The sequence below is a fragment of the Peromyscus leucopus genome, chromosome 11 (genome assembly GCF_004664715.2).
Source record: "Peromyscus leucopus breed LL Stock chromosome 11, UCI_PerLeu_2.1, whole genome shotgun sequence".
Lineage (NCBI taxonomy): Eukaryota > Metazoa > Chordata > Mammalia > Rodentia > Cricetidae > Peromyscus > Peromyscus leucopus.
Genome location: NC_051072.1, coordinates 23,719,210 through 23,746,082, shown reverse-complemented (window position 1 = coordinate 23,746,082; position 26,873 = coordinate 23,719,210). Strand labels below are relative to the sequence as shown.

Here is a 26,873-nt window from a genome sequence, read left to right as displayed (position 1 = left end):
CCAAGTGAGTTCCAGGAAAGGCGCAAAGCTACACAGAGAAACCCTGTCTCGAAAAACCAAAAAAAAAAAAAAAAAAAAAAAAAAAAAAAAAAGTAAGCAAGAATTCTAACAGTTTTTCCTCACTAGGTCGTGGGACTAATTCAACAAAGCAAATAATGTGCAGTGTAATATCCTAACCATACGCCCAATCTTAGAGTTCCTTTGTAAAAACGTTACTTTGTTATAAAGGAGTCTCCAGATATCAAAGTAATTCTTACAGATTCTCCAGCTGAAATCCTCAAGGGTTTGTTGAAAGGTTAGTGTTCTCCTTACCCACTGACCTGCTTGCAGATTCAGCCCTTCCAGCCTTGCCAAGGATGAGTCATCTGCTTGTGCCTCTTGCTTCCACACCTTGGAATCCTTGTCACCTGGTTTGTCAATTCCTCCTTTACATGGACCAAAACAAGAGCAAAGCCACTCTGACTTGGTTTTTAAAGTGAAATTGTCACTTGTGCTCTTGTTCTAAATGGAGCTCTAGCCGTGAAATCTTTAACCACGAGAATAATGCTTACAGCTAAGGCATTTCTTAGTAGTAGTTTCTTCACTTCTTCTTCTGCTCATTTTAATTCTTTGTTGTTAGGATCTTGAGTTATCACTTAGCTTTCATTATATCACATCTGAGTTAAAATACTAATTTAAATTAATACTGCAACTGGGAAGTGGCCCAGTGGTGAAGAGTTTGTGTAGCATCTCAAGGCCTGGAATAAAAACATAAGTTAAAACCAACTCTGATGAATCTTTAGGTTTTGATGGGAAATTTTTTTTATTGGTTTCAGAATTTGGGGGTTTGACAATTTTTTTTGTCAGTTTTTTGTTTATATCCTCATCAGTTGCTTTGGTTTCTTCTTTTTTTTTTTTTTTTTAAACTCAATTCTCTTTTGCTTGAGTTCCCTCTCTGTTTTTGAACATTTGGAATTCCTCAAATTTTTCTTTCACAGCGAGTTTAGCCCGTATAACCATTACCAGCCACAATCTACATAGAAGACAGTACTCCTGAACCATTAATTTTAGAAAGATGGCTATAAAGGCATTTGAAAATAGTATTGAATACTATTTTGATCATTAGAAAATGAAGTTGGGAAAAAAAAAAAAGAAAATGAAGTTGGGTTTTAAATATTTAAGGCTTTTGGACCTGGTATTTTGAATTGTGCAATCGGACTACATATAAGGTGCTAAAATTTGATCAATTAAGTCAGTTGGCACTTTGATTTTGAGTAATATCAACTTTGCTACTATGGTGTTAATACCAACCCATGAAAACTAGGATGCTTCCAAATATTAGCCATCATCTCCCCAAACCTGTTATTTTAATGTTTGAAGAATATAATAAGTCAACCTTTGTTGTGATCAAAGGCAAATTTTTTCTTTGGCTCTTGAAATCTTTCATTTCATAGGGTTACACACAGTTACAATTTAGCTAATGATCTGTAATAATTAACCCACTCTGATTATGTGCCTAAATGAATGACATCTTCTTGTCGGGCATTGGTGTGCTAGGTGCGCCTTCTCGACATGGTTCTGAATTGTGTTCAGTCTCTGGCCAGCATACAGATGAAGAATTGTTTAGCTACCTTGCAAACTGAAGGAAATAATGCTAATATTGCAAGGGAGCAATAATCTTTATGAGCCAGGTTCATTTCTTACAAAGGGATAAGGATACACTTTGGAAGTTATTGTAGCCACAGAGATTGAGAAGTAAAATGCAGCTGCTTTCCTTTCTTATATATACTTTTTTGAGGAAAGCCGACTTTTGTGGGCAAAACTAATGCTTTGAGACCATTGGAGCAAGTAGGTATTTTCTAGAAGACAACAGAGGTAAGCAGTTAGTCCATATTCAGGACCTGCTTGTGTCTGGAACTCTTCATTAGTGTTTTATGCATATTTGATCTTTATAGCCACAGGTGTGAGGTGGTCATCTTCATTTAAGAGCTTACATTGCATAAATTACACAGTTATGGTTTTAAGCCCAGGTTTTCCAAGATATTATAAAACATGTATTTTAAAAGAGTTGTAACATCCAACACACACTTTAATTGTCTGTATATTTAATCTTACATATAATATTGACCTTAAAATAACTCTTAATTACAAAATACTGTTATTTATTACTAAAAATTAAAAGGACACATATACAAGAAGGCACAAAGAAGAGAGTAGAAACCATTTTTTTTTTCATGCACCATCATCACCACATTTTGTTTTATTAAATCTTTGTCCTTATATACTCAGTTGGTAATGGTGAGACCAGAGGACATTCTGGACTACTTATTGCAAACTTTTAGTTCTCTTGTGTTTTTATATATAATGCTATAGTGAAAACATTGTAGATAAATCTTTAATTCCCATTTTGCTGTTTCTTTTGTGTATGTGGGTGTATGTTTGCACACACATACTTGTGTGTATATATGTATATTTATGTGCGTGTGCGAGCATGTGCGAGCAGTGAGGCCAGAGAGCCACCTGTGTTGTTGATTCTCAATGCTGTCTACATTATTTTAAGAAGTGCCTTTTTTTTTTTTTTTTTTTTTTTTTTTTTTGGAGCTTGCTTACTAGGTGAAGCTGGCAGGCCAGCAAGTCCCAGGGAGCCACCTGCCTCCTCCTCCTTAGTCCTGGAAATATAAGTGTGTGAGTGTGTGTCCACACACCCAGCTTTGTGCTTTGGTTTTCCTTGAGAATGAGTAATTAAAAAAGGAATTGGTGCTCCAAAGGTACAGTTTTGTTTTTTGTTTTTTTTTAAGATTTTGTATGTTTCCTTTGCTGTTCATTTTACAGGACAAGATTTTTTTTTTTTTTTTTTTCGAGACAGGGTTTCTCTGTGTAGCTTTGCGCCTTTCCTGGAGCTCACTTGGTAGCCCAGGCTGGCCTCAAACTCACAGAAATCTGCCTGCCTCTGCCTCCCGAGTGCTGGGATTAAAGGCGTGCGCCGCCGCCGCCCCCCCCCCCCCCCCCCCCCACCCGCCCACGCTAGGACCAGATGTTTTTATATTGACAATTACTTTTATGAACTATAATATGTAAATAGCTAAGTGAGGTAACGAATAAGATACCCTGCCTTTCAACAGTTATTCAGTTGCAGCAACCATGACGAGCTATAGGAATTCATAGGTAGTCATAGAACGTACTATCATTCTATACTTAAAAAGTAATTCCTCATTTGAATCTAGGAACAAGATCAAAGATACAGACTTTAAACCCATATTCTTTCAGGTTAGGGAAACCCAATCAATCTCTAATTTCAATGGACTTCACCTGTGTCATAATGACACAAAAAGAAATAAACAATGTGGTAAACAGAATACTGGGCACACACACACACACACACACACACACACACACACACACACAGCTATCCCTTAACCTCTGGAAATGAGAGTATCCAGTGTTCGGACTCCATATTTCCCCTTAGCCTTGATGAGTGGAACTAAATTTTGCCCACTGTGAATTCTTAGATCTTCTTCAGAGAAAAATGTAAATGTAAATGTAATTGTAAACCTGCTGATGCCTTGAGATCCTTAGCAGAGAACTCTGTTGAGCTTTTCTGTGCTGGGAATTTTGATCCACAGAAACTATGATGATAAAGTTGTTCTTCATTACTGCAGTAAAAATACTAATATGGCAGGTTAGTACTATAATAGGCAGAAGTAGACAACAAAATCAGTTACTAACCTACCATATTAATATTTTTACTATGCTTCTTAATTTCTCAGTCTCAGTCCTTTAAAATGTTATAGGTTAAAACATACATATGAGTGTTTCATCCTGGCACAGGAGATGTTTGGCTGTATACTTTCCTCATAGTCAGGGTGCTGTTCTATCACTTGGTTGCCTTAGAAATGGTTGAGGTCCAGGTTTTTTCCTCAAATATTTAAACTGATATTTAAACTGTTTAGTAGAAGTTGATAAGGTACAAAGCAGTAGACATTAATTTATAAAGTTTGTTTTAACAAGTTTCAAATTGCTTTTGAATTAATCAGTAATAGAAATAGAAAAGTAGTGTAAGTCCTAACAAATAGAGTAGTCACTCACTGATTATTTCAACAGATATTTCAAATGTGCCAGATACCTTAGAGCTCTCATCCAGGGAGTCTAGCTACAGAAGGTAGTACAGGATATAATTAATAAGTAAGAAGTGGTGCTGGGAAGATGGTTCAGTGGAACAAGTGCTGATTCACAAGCGTGAGGACCAAGTTCAGATCCCAGAGCCCATACAAAAAGCTGGGTAAAGAGGCACATGCCCTCTTGATGGGCAGCAGGGACAGAGACAGGAGAATCTCTGAAGCTATTAGCCAGCTCATTAACCAATCTACCAACCTTTGGATTCAGGGTGGAAAAAAAAAGTACATATTGTTTCATCTTTTCCTGTTTTCAGTTTCTCTCCCCCCCCTTTTTTTTTAAGAAGTGAGGAATAATTTACTGATGTTTATATTATACATTCACAATTAAAAATATTTTCCAGCTGGTGTGCCAGCACATGCCTGTAATCCGCCAGCACTTGGGAAGTGAAGGGAAGAAATAGTCAAGCTTCATTCATGATAGAACCAGTCTGGGCTACATGAAACTCTGTTTCAAACAAACAAAAAAGAACAAAATTGTTGTCTCAATACTGAGTTACCAGTTCAAGGCTAGTCTAATCTATACATTATGAGTTAGAGGCTAAGTTGGGCTCCATAGCAAGATCATGTCTTAAAAATTTGGAGACAAATAAAACAAAAACCAACTAATGACTTGGTAAGACCAGCTATGGTGCCACATGCCTGTAATCCCAGCATTCAGGTAACTCGCAGTAGGAGATTGATGAGCGTGAAGCTAGTCTGGGCTGTGTGATGAATTCCGACTGACCAGTGTGGTCTAGATAGTTTCCAATGGTGGTAGTAGTAGCTTCTTTGTATGTGAAATAGAAAAGCAGCTTTCTTTAGAGGAAGTAAGATTTATACGGAGTAATGGAAAAGGTTAACCTATAAAGTAGAGTGTAACAAACTTTGATCATGAAAGTTGAGTTTGACAAAGCACATGAGGAGAATACTGTTTCAAGAAGTTACTTTGGAATGTTTCTGTTGGTGACTGCATGGAAAATCTTAAGTTCTTGGCTATGGATGATCTTAGAAAACTTTATTTTATTAAATGTCTAACTTGCTAAGATAGACTTAATATCTGGTTTTCTGTGATAGCTTATTTATATAAAATATTCTGATACAAAGATCCACCCCTAACCATGAAGCTGTTTGCAGTTGATCACTGATGGCAAAGGGAAAATCAGTTTTCTCTGATGGAGTGTCAGGATTTGTCAGCCACACTCAGGACAGGCCCATGCCCAAAAGTAGTTGGCCAACAAAACGGACTCCATGGTTTTTGTTTGTTTTATGTGCGTGTGTTTTGATATTCTTTATCTTACTGGTATTGTTTATTTGTTTTCTTTTTATGTTCTTTAGAGAGAGAGAACATGTAGTTGGGTAGATGGGGAGGTGGTGAGGATCTGCGAGGAGTTGGGGGAGGAGAGATCAAAATATATTGTATACAAAAGTTTTTAAAATAAAAATAATTTAAATGTTTGGCTAGCATTTATATAATATTAAGAAACATACTCAAATATTATATTAAAACTGTTTATCTTAGTATTAATTTAATTTTTTAATATTTTTAAGAATGAATATGACTTTTATTAGAATATAAAAGATTGTAATGATATGATTACATTTAATCTACCTAAAGAAATGATATATGTATCTTTATATATACATTTTAAATATACATCAGTATACAATATGGCAGTGAGAAACTTAAAGAATACTTAATATATCTTAGCATAATGAATACCTTATGTATAAATGATATACATGTGTGTGTATATATAGGTATATATGAGACAGGGTCTTGCTATATAGTACAGGCTGGCCTCTAACTCATGGTCCTCCTTCCCTAGCAGGAGTACTAACCTAAGGGTATGTGCTAGCACACCCAGCCTACTGGCAATTTTAAAGACGTACTTTAAAAGTGAGTTATAAAAAAAACTTGTCATCTTGTCTTATTCACAGGCCAATGTAAAGTTACACAACAGTTTTCCAAAGAGTTTCCTAATACATTAATAAAGTAACTAAAAAATTTCCAAATTGTTGTTTCCTATGTTAATGTTACACGTTTCTTTCTTTTCTCTTGTCTAGTGAACAGATATGGTCCAGAACTGTACATGAATCACATTAGTTGGAGATCGTGAGCATTCAATAATGAGTGGTGCAGCTTTAGGACTTGAGATCGTTTTTGTCTTTTTTCTGGCATTGTTCCTCCTTCATCGATATGGAGACTTTAAGAAACAGCATAGACTTGTAATCATTGGAACACTGCTTGCTTGGTATCTCTGCTTTCTTATTGTCTTCATACTGCCACTGGATGTTAGTACGGTAAGAGTGAAATTGAGATACAGTTTAAAAGACAGTTGTAATCATACAATTTGAAATATGCTTTGAATATTGCTTTGTTAAAATGACAAAACTATGTGAGGTTATCATTTTTTTTTTTAATTAAGAAATTTTCTACTTATCCACAGATCCCACCTCCTCCTCCTCCCACCCTCCAGCCCTCCCTCCCAAGCCACCCCTGATCCCCACATCCTCTAAATCAGGGTCTCCCATGGGGAGTCGGCAGAGCCCAGCACACCTAGCTGAGGCAGGTCCAATCCACTCCCTGTCACACCAAGGCTGAGAAGGTGCCACACCATAGGCACCTGGCTTCCAAAAGCCTGCCCATGTACCAGGGATGGATCACAATCTTCCCGCCCGGGTGTCTCCCAAACAGTTCGAGCTAAATAGCTGTCTCCCGTATCCAGAGGGCCTAGTCCAGTCCTATGGAGGCTCCACAGCCAGTAGTCCACAGTTCATGGGTCTCCACTAGTGTGGCCTGTCATCTCGGCATGTCTTCCCATCATGGTCTCCACGTCCCCCGCCTGTGAAATCCCTCCTCTCTCCAATCACTGGATTCCCTGAGCTCAGCCTGGCCCAGGGCCGTGGATCCCTGCATCCACCTCCATCAGTCACTGGACAAAGGCTCTATGATCAGTCCAGGCACCCCCTCAATTACTGCCAGCAGTCCAAGGTGGGGTCATCCCTGTGGATTCCTGAGAGCTTCCCCAGCACCCTGCCTCTTCCCACTCCCATGATGTCTTCATCTATCACGGTATCTCCTTCCCTGCTCTCCCACTCCATCCCTGCTCCAGCTCGACCCTCCCATTTCCCCATCTTCTCACCCCCCATTCCTTGCCCTTTGCCACCCCCCCAACCCCCAGCCCGCTCATGCAGATCCCATCCACTCTACTTCACTGTGCTATCCATGTGTCCCTCCCAGGGCCCCTCCCTGTCAGCTAGCCTCTCCGGAGCTGTGGACTGCAGTCTGGCTATCTCTTGCCCTACATATCATTTTGAATTTCAGTGTTGTTTTAGGAATTTAGTTATTAAACAGTATAGCCAGGAAAATAGGTAGGTAGATTTATGAAAAATCTTTTAAGTATTTGGTGAATTCTTGGTTCTCAATTTAAAACATGTTATATTGCTTTAGACAATATACAACCGATGCAGACATGCTGCTGCAAATTCCAGCCCTCCTGAAAATAATAATGTTACGGGAGTGTATGCACCTGTCACCCCAGCTCCGAGGTATTTTTTCCTTCTACTTCCCTGTTTAATATAATACTGCAGTATTTCAATTGGTAGTCTTACCACCTGGTTTCCCTTATTCCCTATTGTTCCTCCTACTTTCATCCTTGCTAGTATATTTATTATATTGCATGGTATTTACATATACATTTTAAATCTATATCAGTATACAGTATGGTAGTGAGAAACTTAAGACATAAGTTTTAGTCTATTTCCACCCCTTGTCTAAAACCTGTTATTCATATCACTCTATCTTAAATATAAAAGTCATGAACATTCCTAAGTTTCAGCACCATAAGTAAATTTATAAAGGAGAAGCATTTTCCATGTCATCTAATTTACAAGAATTAACACAAGTAGAGTTGGCATGGTGGCACACACCTATAACATCAAGAGTCCAAGGCCAGCCTCACCTACATAGTTCAAGACTAGCCTAGGCTACATGAGACCTTGTTTTTAAAATCCCCAAACAGAAACAAGTTAAAATAAGGTTATTGTGATAAAGGGTATTTCTCTCATATTAGACATTCTTAAGAAACGTCATAGGGGCTTGATAGATGGTTCAGCAGTTAAGAGCACTTCCTGTTCTTGCAGAGGTCCCAAATTCAATTCCCAACACCCATGTTGGGCAGTTCACAACAGACAAAACCTCTGGCTTCTGTAGCACACACACATACATGGAAACTCATATACATAATTAAAAATAATGTTTAAAAGAAACGTAATTTCACATGAATAAACATATTCAAAATTTCAGAAGGTTATATTGAATCCCTATTAAATTTCCACATAAGAAGCTTACTCATGTTGGCATGAAGCTTTTGTCAGTACTTTGGGGAATATTTAGGTGCTTCTTTATGCAGCTTTTAAAAGAAAATATAGGACCTAGCAAGATAGCTCAGTAAATACAGTGCTTGCCTCCCAGTCATAAGGACCTGAGTTTGGTCCCCAGAATCCACATAGAAATGTTGTGCCTGGTGACAACACTTGTAATCCCAGTGTTGGGCTCACTGAACAACAACCAGTGTAGCCAAATTGATGTGCTCCACACCAGTTAGGAGCCCTGTCTCAAAGGGCTAAACTAGTGCTCCTGAGGATGACACACCAAGGATGATATCCTCTGACCTTTGCACATATGTGCTTTCACATACACAAACGTGCACATATACATGCAAGAACATCTAACTTGAGTAAAGGTAAAATGGTAGTCTTCTTTGAATCACCATTAAAAACTAGATGTAGATCAGTAATAGCTTGAGGATTTAGAAGTCCTTGAATTAAAAAGATAGCCTCCTTGTCTAGAAAACTTTTAAATGGAAGAATTTATGGTCAGAGACTCTTCATTAGAAAATATGAACAGCATTGTGTATAGCTTGTGGGTGCTTATCTCTGCAGAAGTGATAGAGTGTCTAATTTAATTAGCATTTCATCTTTCAGGAATTAATCACCTAAATTTCTGTTATATTGAATTCCTATTAAATTCCTATTCCAACCTTCACTACTATGTAACGATAAAGGACAAAATATAGCAAGCCCTACAAAAGGGATGAGTGTATTTTAGGTGTAATCATTGAGTATTTGATTCCATAAATCTATTTGTTTTATAAAGATTTCCACACTGTCAGTCAGTTAATTAAATACTAGGGCTGCTTTTCACCAAATAACAAAAAATATACTGGAAATTGGAAACTTAAATGGTATTCTTTTTTAGAGTAAATGGTTTTGTTTCTTTCATGTGCAGTTTTTTGTTTCACAGCTTTATTTTTAAATTTTTCTGAGATATTATGATTTGATCAGTAATTATTTATTTCATGCAAATGAACTTTGCTACTCACAAATTTATATAAACTTTCATTTAAGAAATAATTATTTGTGATTAATTGACTTTAAATTGTTATAACAGACAACACCCATGTTTCAAGCCATGGAGTTACATTCCAGACGGGATCATGCCAATTTTCTGGAGGGTAGTTTATTGGACATCACAGTTTTTAACGTGGTAAGTGGCAGTGAAGGATACATTTTTGACTAAAAGTGATTAATTTTTAGTGAACCATAATATTTTGAAATGTATATATCCCATTTTTACTAACTCAAATTTCTCCTATCTTTGCAAAAAGGAAAGGAAAGAGGAAAAAAGCAGACAAAAATAGAAAACAGAAATGAAAATTTTTCTTGTGACTCTTTCCTTCCATGTTAGCCTTGTTTGTCCTTCAATCCAGTCCTCTTTCAGCTCTGTTATTACATGAAAGTGCTTTACTAAGGTCATCACTTTCCCTTGGTTTCCTCTCTTTAATTTTTCTTTAATATCTTTTTTTATTGAAATAGAATTACATAGCTTCCTCTCTCCCTTTCTTCCGTCCAGGCTATCCCAAGCACCCTCTCTCACACCTATACCACACCTCTACCCCAACTCTCAAGTTGGTAGCCTCTATTCTTTTATTACTACTGTTACATACTACCTGATAAGTCAGTTTTTGTTTTTATATATATGGTTACAGGATTGAACACTGTGCGTTGGACAACCAGCAAGGGAACTTATCCCTGGGAGAGGCTAATTCTCCCTCTCCCAGCAGTCATTCATTATTTGTCTGTAGTTCTTGTCTAGAGCAGTGGTTCTCAATCTGTAGGTCATGACCCTTTTGGGGGTTGATCAACCCTTCACAGGGGTCACCTAAGACTATCAGAAAACACAGACATTTACATTAGGATTCATAGCAGAAAAATTACAGTTATGAAGTAATAATGAAAATAATTTTATGGCTTGGGGACACCACAACATGAGGAATTTATTTATGCAGCTATTTCTAGAAGAGACTGTTTCACCACAAACTTCCTGGTATTCTATCTCTTAAAAATCTTTCCTCGCCGGGCGTTGGTGGCGCACGCCTTTAATCCCAGCACTTGGGAGGCAGAGGCAGGCGGATCTCTGTGAGTTCGAGGCCAGCCTGGGCTACCAAGTGAGCTCCAGGAAAGGCGCAAAGCTACACAGAGAAACCCTGTCTCGAAAAACCAAAAAAAAAAAAAAAAAAAAATCTTTCCTCTTCACAATGACCTCTGAGCCATAGGTACAAAAACTGTGGTAGAGACTGGGTGGGGGCTGGGCTCCCCTCAGTCTTTTCATCTGCATTGTGTCCATTTGTGTTTTTCTGTAATGGTCTCCATTTGCTGGAAGAGAAGCTTCTTTGATGAGGCGTGGTAGCTACACCAATCTGTGGGTATAAGGATAAGATTTATAATATAATAAGGAATTATGCTGGTCTAGCAAAGTGGCAGTAGTAGATTGTTCTGTAATGTACATGTCCTCACTAGCCTTCAGAAGCTGGAAAGGTTTTCAGTACCAGGCATCATTTCCTTCCTGTTGAGTGAGCCTTAAGTCCAATTAGACAGATGTTGGTTACCACCAACAAATGTGAGTGCCATTTACTGCACAATTACAGACATCTTGCCATGCTGGATATTATTCTGATTCATAGATGTTGCAGTTGGGTAGGACTATTTAATTGTTTCCCTCTCTTGGCATTTTGCATAGTATTTAATGAAGCAGGCTAGACTGAAGGAAAGAAGCTTTCAGGTTAGATCCAGCTCAAATAACCAAGTCTTGGGTCCTAACTGTGCAGTGTCTTTAGCAATAGGGGCCCACCCTCTAGGCCTGCCTGCTTACTCATACATTCTCATTTCCTTCATGGACATTTCCTTTATTTCTGTGACCCAGTTCCTAAATGTTGGTCTTCACTTGAGCCTTATGCTTAGTCATCTTGTCTGCTTGTCCCCACAGAGCATCAATTACAGCTGTGATTTTAATAACCAGTACTGTACTCCAAGTCTATTTCTCTACCCGTTATAGTTTATCTTTCTTCTGTGCTTTAGACTCCTAGTTATCTTCTACCTTCTGATCCTTTCTTAGATATTCTGCAGGCCACTAAGCTCTCAAACTGGATGTGGTGAACATTCCAAGAGGAAAATCACAAAACAAAATAAAGTAGTATCTCTGGAAGTTTATGTTTAATATTCTTGACCATCCCTTAAAATTGCCATATTTTCCTTTGTTCATTTGTCTGTTTTCTCTTCATTTTCTAAACTTCAGGTCTTTTGTGATCCTATTCTATTTCTTCTCAAATGTCACCTTAACTCTTGGCATATGACTTTACTGTTTGCCTCTAAGGAAAACGGAAGTTGTCACATGACAGTTCTTTCAGTATCTGTCTTACCAACACATCTACCTACTTACCAGTCCTTTTCTCCTTGCCCTTCGGGGATGGAAGATTCATTTTTATTATGCTAACCCCACTTCCTAAAATATGAACCTATACTCTTAAGCTTTGGTTACTAACTTAGAGCTTTCAGTTTTGACAACATAATTTCCTCATCATATAAAAAAGTACTCCATGCACATAAATAAATTGCTCACCTACAAGTAAATATGTTTTTTAAAAAGTCTCTCTCAACTCAAATCTTTTTCCAGTCTCTACCTCACTAATATCATTACAGCAGATGTTTTTGGAGACTTAAAAAATTGAAGTATGAAATCTTACTAAAAAAATGCACTCGTTGTATTTAATTCATTTTTCAAAGTAAATGCATCTATATACCAGCACTCGATGATACAGGGCAATACTCCTGAAGTACTCCTCATGTTCCTCTCTAGATAGTTTTTATCCTTAAGAGTAATCCCCCTTTTTACTTCCATCACTATAGATTGATTTGTTGTGCTTAGAAATTTATAAATGTAGACTTCTACAGCATGATTTTGTTCTCTCTTTTTCTCTTTGTTCACATACTTGAGAGATTCATCTATGTAATTTTGTACATACCATTGTTTTGTTACTGTTAATCATTTCTGTGATACATTCTACTTTATATATATATATATATCCCATAGTTTATAATAGGATATCCAGCTAGACTTCTTAAATAAACTTTCTCCAGTTGATGTCTCCATTTGCTTACCGTTAACTTTATTCCTCAATCCATGATAATCCTTTTTTAAAAATTAATTAAATTTTTTCATTTATTTTACATCCCTACTTCAGCTCTCCCCATTCCTCTCCCCCATCTCCCCCCCAATCCACCCTCCTCCATCTCTGTTCAGAAAGGGACAGGCCTCCCATGGGTGCCAATATAGGATGGCATATCAAGTTGAAGTAGGACTAAGCACCTCCCCTTTTATTAAGGCTGGGCAAGGTGATCCAGCATTAGGAACAGGTTCCCAAAAGCGAGCCAAAGTGTTAGAGACAGGCCCTGTTCCCCCTGCCAGGAGTCCCACAAGTAGACCAAGTCACACACCATCACAGATATGCAGAGGGCCTAGGCCTGTCTCATGCAGGCTCCCTAGCTGTCAGTCCATAGTCTCTGAGCTCCTATGAATAGGCCAGTTACTTCTGTGGGTTTCCTTGTGATGATCTTGACAGCCTCCCCCCCCCCAGCTCATACAATCCTTCCTCCATCAACAGGGTTCCCCGGCTTAGGCCTAGTGAGATTGGCTGTGGACTCTGATTCTGTTCCCATCAGTTACTGGACGAAGGCTCACCAATGACATTTGGGTAGTCACCATCTGATTACAGGAGAAGGCCAATTCAAGCTACCTATCCATTACTGCTAGGAATCTTAGCTGGGGTCATCCTTGTATATTTGTGGGAGTTTGCCTTGCACCAGATTCTTACCTAACCCTAAAATGCTGCCCCCAACATTCCAGTTGTCTCTTTCAGTACTCTCCTCCTCTACTGCCCCCAATCTGATCCTCATGTTCCCATGCCAGCCTGCCTCCAGTCCACCCACAAAATCTCTTCTATTTCCCTTCCCAGGGAGAACTGGGTGTCCCACCTTGAGCCCTCCTTGTTATATAGCCTCTCTTGGGTTGTAGATTATAGCATGGTTATTCTTTATACCTAATATCTACTTATGAGTGAGTACATACCATATTTGTCTTTCTGGGTCTGGGTTACCTCACTCAGGATGATTTTTTTTTTTCTAGTTCCTATTTGCCTTCAGATTTCATGATGATCATTGTTTTTTAACAGCTGAGTAATATTTCTTTGTGTAAACGAACCACATTTTCTTTATACATTCCTCGGATGAGGGACATCTAGGTTGTTGCCAGGTTCTGGCTACTACAAATAATGCTACTATGAATGTAATTGAGCAAGTGTCCTTGTGGTATGATTGAGCTTCCTTTGAGTATATGCCCAAGTGTGATATATCTGGGTCTTAAAGTAAATTGATTCCCAAATTTCTGAGAAACCGCCATATCAATTTCCAAAGTGGTTGTACAAGTTTGCACTCCCACCAGCAGTGGAGAAGTGTTCTCCTTACTCCACATCCTCTCCGACATAAGCTGTCATTAGTGTTTTTATCTTAGCCATTCTGAGAGGTGTAAGATGGAATCTCAGAGTCGTTTTGATTTGGATTTCCCTGGCTAAGGATGTTGAACATTTCTTTAAGTGTATCTTGACCATTTCAGATTCTCCTGTTGATAATTCTCTGTTTAGAGCTATATCCTATTTTTAATTGGATTATTTCGTTTTTTGATGTCTAATTTCTTGAGTTCTTTATATAGTTTGGAGATCAGCCCTCTCTCAGATGTGGGTTGGTGAAGATCTTTTCCCATTCTTTAGGCTGCTGTTTTGCCCTACTAATGATGTCCTTTGCCTTACAGAAGCTTTTCAGTTTCATGTGGTCCCATTTATTAATTGTTGATCTCAGGGTGTGTGCTACTAGTGTTATATTTAGGAAGCGATCTCTGGTGCCAATGCATTCAAGGCTACTTCCCACTTTCTCTTCTATCAAGTTCAGTGTAACTGGATTAATGTTGAGGTCTTTGATCCATTTGGACTTGAGTTTTATGCATGGCAATAGATAGGAATCTATTTGTATTCTTCTACATGTTGACGTCCAGTTATGCCAGCACTATTTGTTTTTTTTGTTGTTGTTGTTGCTGCTGTTGTTTTTGTTTTTACCAGCACTATTTGTTGAAGATGCACTCTTCTTTTTCTATTGTATAATTTTGGCTTCTTTATAAAAAAAATCAGGTGTTCATAGGTGTGTGGATTTGCATCAGGGTCTTCAGTTCGATTCATTGATCCACCTGTCTGTTTTTATGCACTGTGTTGTGGAGGTTCTGAAGTCCTGGATCCACAGGACTGAGCCCCCTCACACCCCCGCCCAGCAGATCTTCGCCCCATCTGAAATCCTGTGCTTTAAAAAAAAAATCAAAGTTTCTTCATTCTGTGGATGTAGTCCAAAGTCACTCTAAAGGAATTATATTGTTATTTATGTCTTTGTTTTTGAAGCAGGATCTAACTATGTAGCCCAGGCTGTCCTCATAGTCAGCAATCTTCTTGTCTCAGTTTTTCAAGTGCTAAGATTACAGACATATACCACAACTCTGACCTCTTCCTGAGGGCACTAAGGTCTAATTTTAGACCTTTTAGAGAATCTGAAGTCGATCGTGCCATTGCAGCCTCATTTGCTGTCTCCTGCTTTAGTATTTTTGTTTTTCCTGAAATTAAGTATTGTAAAAATAATTATCACCTTTAATCCCAACACTTGGAAGGCAGAGGCGGGTGGATCTTTGTGAGCTCCAAAGGCGCACACAGAGTTCTCGATAATCTTTATACAGGCAGAGGCTTGTGAGTTCCAGGACAGCTAGGGCTGTTACATAGAGAGACTCTGTCTCAAAAAACTAAAAAAAAAAAATAGAAAGAAAGAAAAAGAAAAAAAATTATTTATCATGGTTCATTCAGTATTAACATGTAATTACTCATAATAAAATTTATTGGGGAGGAAAATTATACATTGAGTTTCATGTATTTGGGGTATTTTTAAGATTATGCAAATACATAATTGAGTTTTTAATCATATTTTCCATCAAACTAGGATTCTGTTACCTTTTATGCAGTCATATGCAAGATCTGGAGGGTTTTCCATCACTGGAAAGATAAAAACAGCCTTGATTGAGAATGCAATCTATTATGGCACGTACTTGCTGATATTTGGAGCATTTCTAATTTATGTGGCTGTAAACCCACGTTTGCATTTAGAATGGTAAGAAAAGTAGTCTTTTTTGACATTGTTCTGTGTATGTTCGTACTGTTTTCAGTTAACTTTTATTGTATACATAAAAGTAAACAGACATACTTGCTAGGTTATATGTCTTATAGATACCCCTCAAAGAATATCTGAATAATGCATATTACTAAGAAAGAAAATCAGGAATGACATGTTTAAATACAACTATTAGGATACAAAATGACATGTTTAAATATAGCTATTAGGTGGTGGATTAATGTTTTGACAAATAACTGTATGGTAAAGAACAATATTTTTAATAGAAATTCAAATTTTATAAATGCTCAAAATGAAATTTCCCCCACAGGAACTTATTTTTCTTTTTTCTGTTTGCCTTGTTGTAGTTTGACAGAATAGTTTTCTTTAATGTTATTTTAGGTATTTAGGTATTCAAGTATTTCAATAGATTTTTGTATATGATTTTTAGTATATGTTATCCCAAAATTTATGTGTAGAATAGTAGAGATTGTTTTCATTGTTGGTGTAAGTCAATCATAACACAAGTTAATTTAACTGTTTACAGAGGTCTCATAGTTAATATTAACTTAGAAAGCATCTAGTGAAAAATGTTTTCTGTGGAGGAAGTGTGTGTATGTTTGTGTGTTATGAATTATCTATATTCTAATTTTGAGTATAATTGAACCAGTGTTTCCCATATTAAAGTCTATTTTTACAGTCACATTCTGAATTTACATTGCATTATATGGATTATCTGCTATGACTGAAAAGAGTTGAAAATTTCTTCATATGAAATCCCACTTATCCTTTTGGACAGTTTTCTGAAAATTTATATTTATCACAGATATCTGCTTATGTTTTCTATTTCTTAGGAACCAACTTCAGACTATTGGGATAGCTGCTGCTAACACATGGGGTCTCTTTCTTCTTGTCTTATTATTGGGGTATGGCCTGGTGGAGATTCCTCGGTCATATTGGAATGGAGCCAAGAGGGGTTATCTACTTATGAAGACTTACTTTAAGGCAGCAAAACTGATGACAGAGAAAGCAGATGCAGAAGAGAATTTGGAGGATGTAATGGAGGTAAGCAAATTTAATCCTACAAAAGCGACTCTGACCTAATACTCTGTCTCTGTTGACAATTCTCTTGACTGCAAATGGTGCCATGTGTGGTCTGTAAATGTTTTGTCAATGAATACAGATCAATTTCAACTTTTGTGGTAGATGTCTATTTTATGATAGTAAATGCTAAAATTGGCTATATATGTGTGTATGTACACACACACACACACACACACAGACACACACACACATTATTTGTCAATAGCACCTAATTTGAAAAGTTGTTCAACATTTCTAGGTTGTGCTGATCCTTTGTGAGTTTTATTAACTTGTCAGAGATTTGAAAAAGAAATATGTATGCAAGTGGACTTGCATGGTTCAAATTTGTTTTTCAAGGGTCAACTTTATTTAATTCTTACAACTTCACAAAAGACATTTTCTTTTAATTCCCATTTTATAAATGAAGAAAATGAAGTCCTGGGAGTTGAAGTAACTTTCTTCTGTACACCTAGCTAATAAGAGGAGCCAGGGATTTAACTTTAATTCACACTTAAAATATGAAGAGCCAGATGGTGAATGTTTGAGGCTTTGTTGCCATGTGGTCTGTACTGTGGTTGCTTGGTGAATGTGGTCTGAAAGCAACTGTAGACTATGTAAGTTAATGGGGGCAAGCCTGTATCTCAGTCTGAGACAGGTGGGAGACTACTGGATTTGCTTTAGTATGATGACCCCCGAATCTTAACTATAATCCTTTTTTCTGTCTCTAAACCTTCTGTTCTCATCTTACTTCATTTTCATGTCTTGAGAAACAAGAATTCTTCAGGAAGCCTTCTGTATTAGCAACATGAGGCTGCTATGACTTAAGTACCACAGACTGGGTAGCTCAGACAGCCTTGTTGTCTCTCAGAACTAGGTTTCAAAGTCAGTTTCTTCTGAGAGCCATGATGAACATTTTTACATTTAGTTTGGTAGATATACAATTTGACACTTCTGAAGAAAATCTGTAAGTATTTAAAAACTTAAATTTGATTAAACATTTACATGTGATGAAAAAAGATAATTTTTACTTATAGTGTTCTGCCCAAGAGTTGGTATTAAATTAGTTGTTGCAGATATGAAGAATTTGGATTTTGCCAGTTCATTTACAGCAAATACAAATCAAATGTATTGTTTCAGAGTCTTTTGTTCACTTACAGTACTAGGGATTGAACCAAGTGTGTCACATACATTCAGTGGTTGCATACCTTTGTACTATATCCCCAACCTCTTCTTTACTTTTTATTTTTGATTTTTCTCAGATCGTGACAGGTCTTTCAAAGATGTCTACCTAGGCTATGAACTCACTTTGTACTTGTGATCCAGCTGCCTCAGCCTCCTGAGCAGCTGGGATTTCAGGCCAGCTCAGATGAACCAGGAATGTCTGAATAAAATAGATGTTCTGTTATTAGATAGGATCCCTTAGGAACAGGACATGAAAATTAAAAGCTGGCATTGTGCCTTGTGTTTTATTTCAGTGTACTATTCATCAGTAGCAAGTGGTAGGAGTTAAGTATTTTTTTATAAGAAAAAAATTCCATGTAAAAAAGAAGACATCCTTTTTTCCTCTCCTTCCCTTCCCCTCACCTCTCCTCTCCTTCCTATTCTTTCCCCACCGCTTCTTTCTTTCTTCCTTCCCTACTCTCCTTCTCTTTCTTCAGTCTTCTTTTATTTGAGATAGGATCTTACTATGCCATTATGCAGGTTAGGGTGAGATCATAGGCCTGTACTACCATGTCTGGCTGACAGCATTCTTTCTTAATGGATGTTTGGAAAAAACAACTCTTCTACACAGATAGCAGAACTATGCCCATGACTGCATTACCTGTCTAGAACAGAAGACTTCTGTTCATTCCCTTACTGTATATAATAAAAGTGGATGGTATACTGGAAGTGTTTTAATATGGAGAGGCTTCACAAAATCTGGAGAGAGATCAGAAAAAAAATTTGATCAGGGATTTAAAGAATTGCTAGAATGTGATAGCTAACAAGATTCTAATCAAATACCAGGAAGTTTAGTGGGTAAGGCCTCCTAAACAAGCTAATATTTCAAATGCCTCCCAGACCTTAAAAATTAACTGTTGAGTAAGCCTTAACTTTATACCAGATAGCAAATGTGAAAAGTTAACTGTTTCAGTCCCTGCTTTTGTTTAATGGGGCTAAATAATTTCAAGGGAAAACATACTATTTCACATATATGGTTAGATTATATAGTTAATGTTTAAAGTAAATAAATTTGAGCTAACTACAAACTTTAAGGCAACTTAGAAATGGAAATATATAATGAAATAGCATCCAGTGTGACCTTTGGAAAACATGTGTGTGATTTGGGTGTAGTAGCAAAGATGCTTGTAATTCCTGATAAATCAGTAAAGTGACTCCAAGGCCAGCCTGAGCTATGTAACAAATTCAAGTCCAGAATGAGCTTATATAGAGAAACTTTGTCTCAAAATAATTCAAAATAAGTAAAATAAGTCAAAAATCTAAAAATAAAGATTAAATCTAATCTTACCAGACATGTATTTAGAACAAACATGTTTCAAAATGAATTGCTAGTAGGATTTCTGGGAGGTCTTGGCTGTTGTTTCTCCAGCCTGATCACATGCTCACCAGGCCTTTATTGTCCTTGTCTCTGCAGTCATCCTGCCCTTTCTGTGATACAGCTCATTTTCTTCCGTCTGGAGACCTTGGTACTCACTGTTCTTGTCCCTCTTAGAATATGCTTGCTCCTCCTTTGAGTTGACCTACTCTTACTCATTTTGTTTTGTCTGACTTTAAGTGATCAGTTCATCCGAAAGACTCCTAAACTGAATTGTCTCATTCAGAACATCCTGCACTTTATAGCATTTCTGTATCTTTTTTTTGTTTGTTTCTTATTTTAATAAGACGATTGGTTACATCTACATGTTTGTTTAATTGTCTGTTTTCCTCAGTAAGCTAGGTGCCTTACAGGAGCACTTTCTGTTGGTATCAATTATTCACAGTATAAATACACTAGGTTTTCATGGTTTCTGGTAAATTACTCTCCAAATTGATCACTTTTTACTGTAGATGATGTTGGTTTTGGTATGAGCTTATCTTATTACATGATATAAATGTTTTATAATTTTATAAGAAAACTCACTTGGAGTTATAATTTTATGGAAGCTTGAAAATCCTTTTACATATTTATAGGCTAATTCTATTTTGTATTCTCATTTTTTATGTTTGCTAACAAGAAAGCTTCACATTCTGTCATATTTTTTTTCATAATTTTCTTAGTATATCAGATGGTTTCTCTGCTTCTAATTGCCTATCACATAAAGCCCTTCTCTAATACCTCAAATGTTCTTTTAAAATCCCCTTTGTTGCCGGGCGGTGGTGGCGCACGCCTTTAATCCCAGCACTCGGGAGGCAGAGCCAGGCGGATCTCTGTGAGTTCGAGGCCAGCCTGGTCTCCAAAGCGAGTTCCAGGAAAGGCGCAAAGCTACACAGAGAAACCCTGTCTCGAAAAACCAAAAAAAAAAAAAAAAAAAAAAAATCCCCTTTGTTCTCTCTTTATTCTAGGACTGTGGCATGCGGAGTTTTTTGTTTTGTTGTATTTTGTTTTCTTCTGCATATAGAATAGTGGTTCCAACACTATTTATTTTCATAATTTTATTTCATAAATATTATAGGATATTTCGATAACTAGGACATACTAATTCCAAAGACTGTTCCTAACCTATACCTGCCTCTGTGTGTGTGTGGTTACTTGTTAGTGTGTGTTTGTTCATATGTGTGCACATTTGGAGGCCCAAGGTCAATATTGTACATCTTTTGTTGGTTGATGTCCACTTTTATTTTTTGAGATACAGTCTCCCCGTGAACCTGAAGCTCATTGATCCAGCTAGACTGGCAGGCCATTGAGTTTCAGCGGTCCCTTCTGTCTCCACCTTTCCAGTGCTGGGGTTATGAGAGAGCATCACTATCCTTGACTTTTTTTTTTTTGTGATATATATTTTTTATTTTACAGTATCATTCAGTTCTACATATCAGCCATGGGTTCCCCTATTCTCCCCCCTCCCACACCCTCCTCTTACCCCCAGCCCACCCTCCATTCCCACCTCCTCCAGGACAAGTCCTCCCCCGAGGACTGTGATCAACTTGGTAGACTCAGTCCAGGGAGGTCCAGTCCCTTCCTCCCAGACTAAGCCAAGTGTCCCTGCATAAGTTCCAGGTTTCAGACAGCCAACTCATGCAATGAGCACAGGACTTGGTCCCACTGCCTAGATGCCTCCCAAACTGATCAAGCCAATCAACTGTCTCACCTATTCAGAGGGCCTGATCCAGCTGGGAGCCCTCAGCCTTTGGTTCATAGTTCATGTGTTTCCATTCATTTGGCTATTTTTTTTCAATAATTGAGTAAAACTGAAATTTATTATATGCCACAGTCGTCCTAGGGACCTCCATGCTATATATATAGCCTCTATGGTTCTATGGTTGTGGTCTGATTGTTCTTTATTTTATATCTAGAATCCACCAATGAGTGAGTACATACCATAACTGTCTTTCTGGGTTTGGGTTACCTCACTCAGGATGATTTTTTCTAGTTCCATCCATTTGCCTGCAAATTTCATGCTTTCATTGTTTTTCTCTGCTGAGTAGTATTCCATTGTGTATATGTACCACATTTTTTTCATCCATTCTTCCGTTGATGGCATCTAGGTTGTTTCCAGGTTCTGGCTATTACAAATAGTGCTGCTATGAACATAGCTGAGCATGTATCTTTATGGTATAAATCAGCATTCCTTGGGTAGATGCCCAAGAGTGGGATGGCTGGGTCTTGAGGTAGTTCGATTCCTAATTTTCCGAGAAACCGCCATACTGATTTCCACAGTGGTTGTACAAGTTTACATTCCCACCAACAGTGGAGGAGTGTTCCCTTTGCTCCACATCCTCTCCAACATTGGTTGTCATTGGTGTTTTTGATCGTAGCCATTCTAACAGGTGTAAGGTGGTATCTCAGAGTCGTTTTGATTTGCATTTCTCTGATGATTAAGGATGTTGAGCATTTCTTTAAATGTCTTTCAGCCATTTGTAGTTCTTGTTTTGTGAATTCTCTGTTTAGCTCTTTAGCCCATTTTTTAATTGGACTGTTCAGTGCTTTGATGTCTAGTTTCTTGAGTTCTTTATATATTGTGGAGATCAATCCTCTGTCAGATGTGGGGTTGGTGAAGATCTTTTCCCAATCTGTTGGCTGTCTTTTTGTCTTATTGACTGTGTCTTTTGCCTGCAAAAGCTTCTCAGTTTCGAGAGGTCCCATTTATTAATGGTTGTGCTCAGGGTCTGTGCTGTCGGTGTTTTATTTAGGAAATGGTCTCTGGTGCCAATGCGTTCAAGAGTGCTTCCTATTTTCTTTTCTATTAAGTTTAGTGTAACTGGATTTATGTTTAGGTCTTTGATCCACTTGGACTTGAGTTTTGTGCATGGTGACAGATATGGATCTATTTGTAATCTTTTACATATTGACATCCAGTTATGCCAGCACCATTTGTTGAAGATACTTTCTTTGTTCCATTGTATAGTTTTGGCTCCTTTGTCAAAAACCAGGTGTTCATATGTGCATGGATTAATGTCAGGGTCTTCAATTCGATTCCATTGGTCCGTATGTCGGTTTTTATACCAGTACCAAGCTGTTTTTATTACTATAGCTCTATAGTAGAGTTTGAGGTCCGGGATGGTGATGCCTCCAAGGGTTGCTTTATCGTATAGGATTCTTTTAGCTATCCTGGGTCTTTTGTTTTTCCATATAAAGTTGAATATTTTTCTTTCCAAGTCTGTGAAGAATTGTGTTGGGATTTTGATGGGATTGCATTGAATCTGTAGATTGCTTTTGGTAAGATTGCCATTTTTACTATGTTAATCCTACCTATCCATGAGCATGGAGATCCTTCCATTTTCTGATATCTTCTTCAATTTCTTTCTTTAGAGATTTAAAGTTCTTATCAAAAAGGTCTTTCACTTGTTTAGTTAGTGTTATCCCAAGGTATTTTATATTATTTGTGGCTATTGTAAAGGGTGATGTTTCTCTGACTTCTTTCTCAGCCCTGTTATCATTTGTGTATAGGAGGGCTACTGATTTTTTTGAGTTGATCTTGTATCCTGCCACTTTACTGAAGGAGTTTATCAGCTGTAGAAGTTCCCTGGTAGAGTTTTTGGGGTCACTTATGTATACTATCATATCATCTGCAAATAGTGAAAGTTTGACTTCTTCTATCCTTGACTTTTTACATGTGTTCTGGGGATATGAACTGAGATCCTCATGCTGGCATAGCATTACTTTACCCACCAAGCCATTTCCTCTTTTCTTTTATGCCTTTTAGTACTCATTAAAATACTTATCACCATATATTAATTTTAGTCAGTGAAATTGACTGACAATCCCTTGTTGCATTGGTTACTTTTCTCATCGCTGTGCTACAATAACAGACAGAACTAACTTACAGAAAGACGAGACTATTTGGGCTAACAATCTGAAGGAATAGTCCATCATGGCAAGGAAGGTATGTGATAGGAGTGTCAGGCTGCAGGGTGTCCAGTCAGGAGGCAGAGCAAGAAATGTTGCTGTATAGCTTACTTTCTCCTGTTTATTCAGTCTAACTTAAGCTGGGTCTCCCACCTCATTTAACCTAGTGTAGAAAATCCTTCATAGACATGCTCGTAGATCTGTCTCTAAGGTCATTCCAGATCTTGTCAAGTTGGCAATCAATGTAGGCCATCACAAGTCTACCAATTGTCAATGTGCTATCCAAACAGATCACTTTTAAGCTAGAACCTTCTACTCTTTGTCCCCATGGGCTTGTGGTCATCTCATAATACAAAATACATTAAGTCTAACTTCAAAAGTCTCCATAGTCTTTTTTTTTTTTTAAAGATTTATTTATTTATTATGTATACAGCATGTATGACCAGAAGAGGGCACCAGACCTTATTACAAATGGTTGTGAGCCACCATGTGGTTGCTGGGAATTGAACTCAGGACCTCTGGAAGAGCAGTCGGTGCTCTTAACCTCTAAGCCATTTCTCCAGCCCATCCATAGTCTTTTAACAGTTCCAACATTGTTCAAAAGTGTAAGCTCAGAGTCTTTTCTGAGATGTGAGCAATCTCTTAAGTTGAGTCCCTGTACAATCAAAAAGAAGTACATACATTTGATGGCACAGACTAAACATTCCCACCCCAAAAGGAAAGAATGGGGCATAGTAAGGAAAGTTTATACCAAAGCAAGACCAATGCTACAGGAAAGTACTAAATCTTGTAATTTGGGTCAGACAGCTGGGCTCATGATGGAATTTATCTGGGGTCTAAAGAGCTTGCATAGCCCCCTCCCCCCCCCCAGCTCTGCCACTTGGAACACACTTAGTCTCTCTCTTGGACTGGTCTGGTATATAACAGTGCTTTCCTTTGTAGACTTCCCGTGGTCCTAGCATCTCCAACATCCTTGAGTTTCCATTTCAACTTAGGCTTTACCCTCCCGGTTTCAGACAAGTGGCTCCAGAGAGCCTTCTTAAGGGACTCTGACCCTGCCACATACTGCCTGTCCTCAGTTGCCTTCTGGAACCTATGCACATGCCTCTGTGACCCTTTCACTCTTTCATCCTTCATGCCAAGTTCTACTACCAGGTCAAGATGAAGCCCATCCCCTTTGGATCATTGCTACTGTGGTTTCTGTCTGCTTAGAGTATTTTTCTGGATTGGAAACCCCATTAGTGGTATTCTTAGTTCAGGCTCTCTCTTTTCAAATGATTTTGTATTTTCATAGAATCTCCAGTGTAGGAGTTCTTGTCCTCAGAACTTCTTCCTAATCCCTGTAACTTTATAGTTCATATACTTTTCTTCACAAACCCAATCCATATCTTTTTGATTTCTCACCATAGAACTGAATGAAAACAGTGAGCAATAGTCATGGCACAACTTGAATGCTATGCTTTCTTGAAATTTCCTCCACCAAAGATATTAGTCCACACGGACTCCCAGCTGCTGTGATTACACCCATAAGATCAAACTAGCCAGAATCCCAGCATAAATGGAGGAGGGCTATGAAGTCGCACCCATAGCTGAGGAGCTGTTTTGGTAATTCTTCACTACAGGGATAAGGAGAGGGGTTTCCTTCAAGGACATGACCCCCGAGAGGCTACCCATACTCCCATGGATGTTCCTACTTCCATGTATATACAGGGAGCACTAAGTGGACTCAGTGGATTTAAGGGAAAAGCTCATGAAGTGAGGAAGAAGTGGTGGAAAGCATAAGGAGGAATTAAAGTGAATGAGGGATGGATTTGACCAAAACCCATTCGATATATGTGTGAAATTCTCAAGCAATAAAGAAGAAAGGAAGTTACATATGAAATCAGTCTTACCTAAGTTTACATATGTTGTGTTTACAATAAATTAATTAATTAAAGTAGTCCATTACCGTTAAATTCAGCGTTGTTCAACTTCTCAGGACTTGGGCAGAATACAGCCAGATTCTATGCCAGAATGAAGCAAGCCTAGCTTCTGGCCCAGATCCTTATAGTGCCCTTGATTCCCTCTGAAACTTCATCAGTTGGTCCTCCACATCTGTATTTCTCTCCATATTCTTGTCTTCTGAACTCCCAGAATAGTCCATTAAGCTTTGCTTGTAGCAGATGTAGGACCTCTCTAGGCCATAGTTTCAGAGAGCCATGTGGTCAGGTTTATCACAATAATGATCCCACTTATACCAGATTTCTACATTAGTTATTTTTCTTGTTGTCGTGATAAAATACCTGTGGAAAGCAGTTTAAGGAAGTGCTGTGGGATGGTCTGTATGTCAAATTACTCTGATTGGTCAATAAATAAAATACTGATTGGCCACTGGCAGGCAGGAAGTATAGGCGGGACTAACAGAGAGGAGAAAAGAAAGAACAGGAAGGCGGAAGGAGTCACTGCCAGCCGCTGCCATGACAAGCAGCATGTGAAGATGCTGGTAAGCCACGAGCTTTGTGGCAAGGTATAGATATATGGAAATGGATTAATTTAGGCTATAAGAACAGTTAGCAAGAAGCCTGCCACGGCCATACAGTTTGTAAGCAATATAAGTCTCTGTGTTTACTTGGTTGGGTCTGAGCAGCTGTGGGTCTGGCGGGTGACAAAGATTTGTCCTGACTGTAGGCAAGGCAGGAAAACTCTAGCTACAAGGAAGAGAGGATTTATCCTGGCTCACAATTTTGTCTGAGGGTATAGTGCCTCATGGCCGGAAGACATGGGACAGTTGTTGACAATGTGTCTACATCAGTGAGCAGAGAGTAGTAGGTTAGCTTTCTCCTTTAAATGCACACTACACCCCCAGCCCATGGAATTTTTTTATACCTCAGTTAACACAATGCAGAAAATCCCTCCCAGATGTGCCATAGATTTATTTCTATGGTGATTCTTGATGCTGGGGAGTTGACAATCAATATGGACTGTCACAGCACACTGCCAACACATAGTGTGGTCTCAGTAAACCAGGAACCAGCCAGTAAGTTGTAAATACTCTAGAATACTGTTATTGGGAAGCAGTGGGTGCTTTGTGAAGCATTAAGTCTTTTTCTGCTTTCTATAGTAACTGAAGTTAATTGATAATGAGATCATTGATTTTAATCAGCAAAGTGGAATAATTTAATCCTGTTCTCTTAGAAACATAAAACTTGACAGATCCTTTGTGAATTCTTATTATTTTTTTTGAGATTATAATATAATTACATCACTTATCCCTTTCCTTTGTTCACTCTAAACATTCCCAGTTGCTCTCCTTTCTTTCAAATTCATGGCTTCTTTCTTTATTAATTGTTGTTACATACATTAATTGTCATTACATAAATTTGTTGTTATGTATGTGTAATCATACATAGTCTAACTACAAGCTGCTTAGCCTGTATAATGTTATTTGTATTTAGGTTTTCATGACTGACCACTTGGTATTGAATAACCAGTTGGTGTGCTCTTTCTTCCCTGGGAAGATTTATTCATCCCACTCTCAGCATTCCTTATTGCTGCTTGCTCTTTGTGTAGGGTTGAAACCACATTAGCATGCCTATTTTTGT

The 26,873-nt window shown here is 38.0% G+C and overlaps 1 protein-coding gene across 4 annotated transcripts in view; it reads left to right on the top strand.

Moving 5' to 3' along the window:
- Lmbrd2 (LMBR1 domain containing 2) overlaps window positions 1-26,873 on the top strand; it is a 55,607-nt gene that overhangs the window by 3,181 nt on the left and 25,553 nt on the right. For 2 of the 4 annotated variants that reach the window (XM_028875617.2, XM_028875619.2), the window contains exons 2-6: window positions 6,198-6,434; window positions 7,585-7,682; window positions 9,583-9,681; window positions 15,558-15,725; window positions 16,580-16,790. In XM_028875617.2, coding sequence (XP_028731450.1) covers window positions 6,261-6,434; window positions 7,585-7,682; window positions 9,583-9,681; window positions 15,558-15,725; window positions 16,580-16,790 — 750 coding nt within the window. In that variant the 5' untranslated portion in view covers window positions 6,198-6,260. Of the gene's footprint in view, window positions 1-2,580; window positions 2,748-6,197; window positions 6,435-7,584; window positions 7,683-9,582; window positions 9,682-15,557; window positions 15,726-16,579; window positions 16,791-26,873 lie in introns of all 4 variants that reach the window. The other 2 variants (XM_037209394.1, XM_028875620.2) reach the window with 2 other exon arrangements.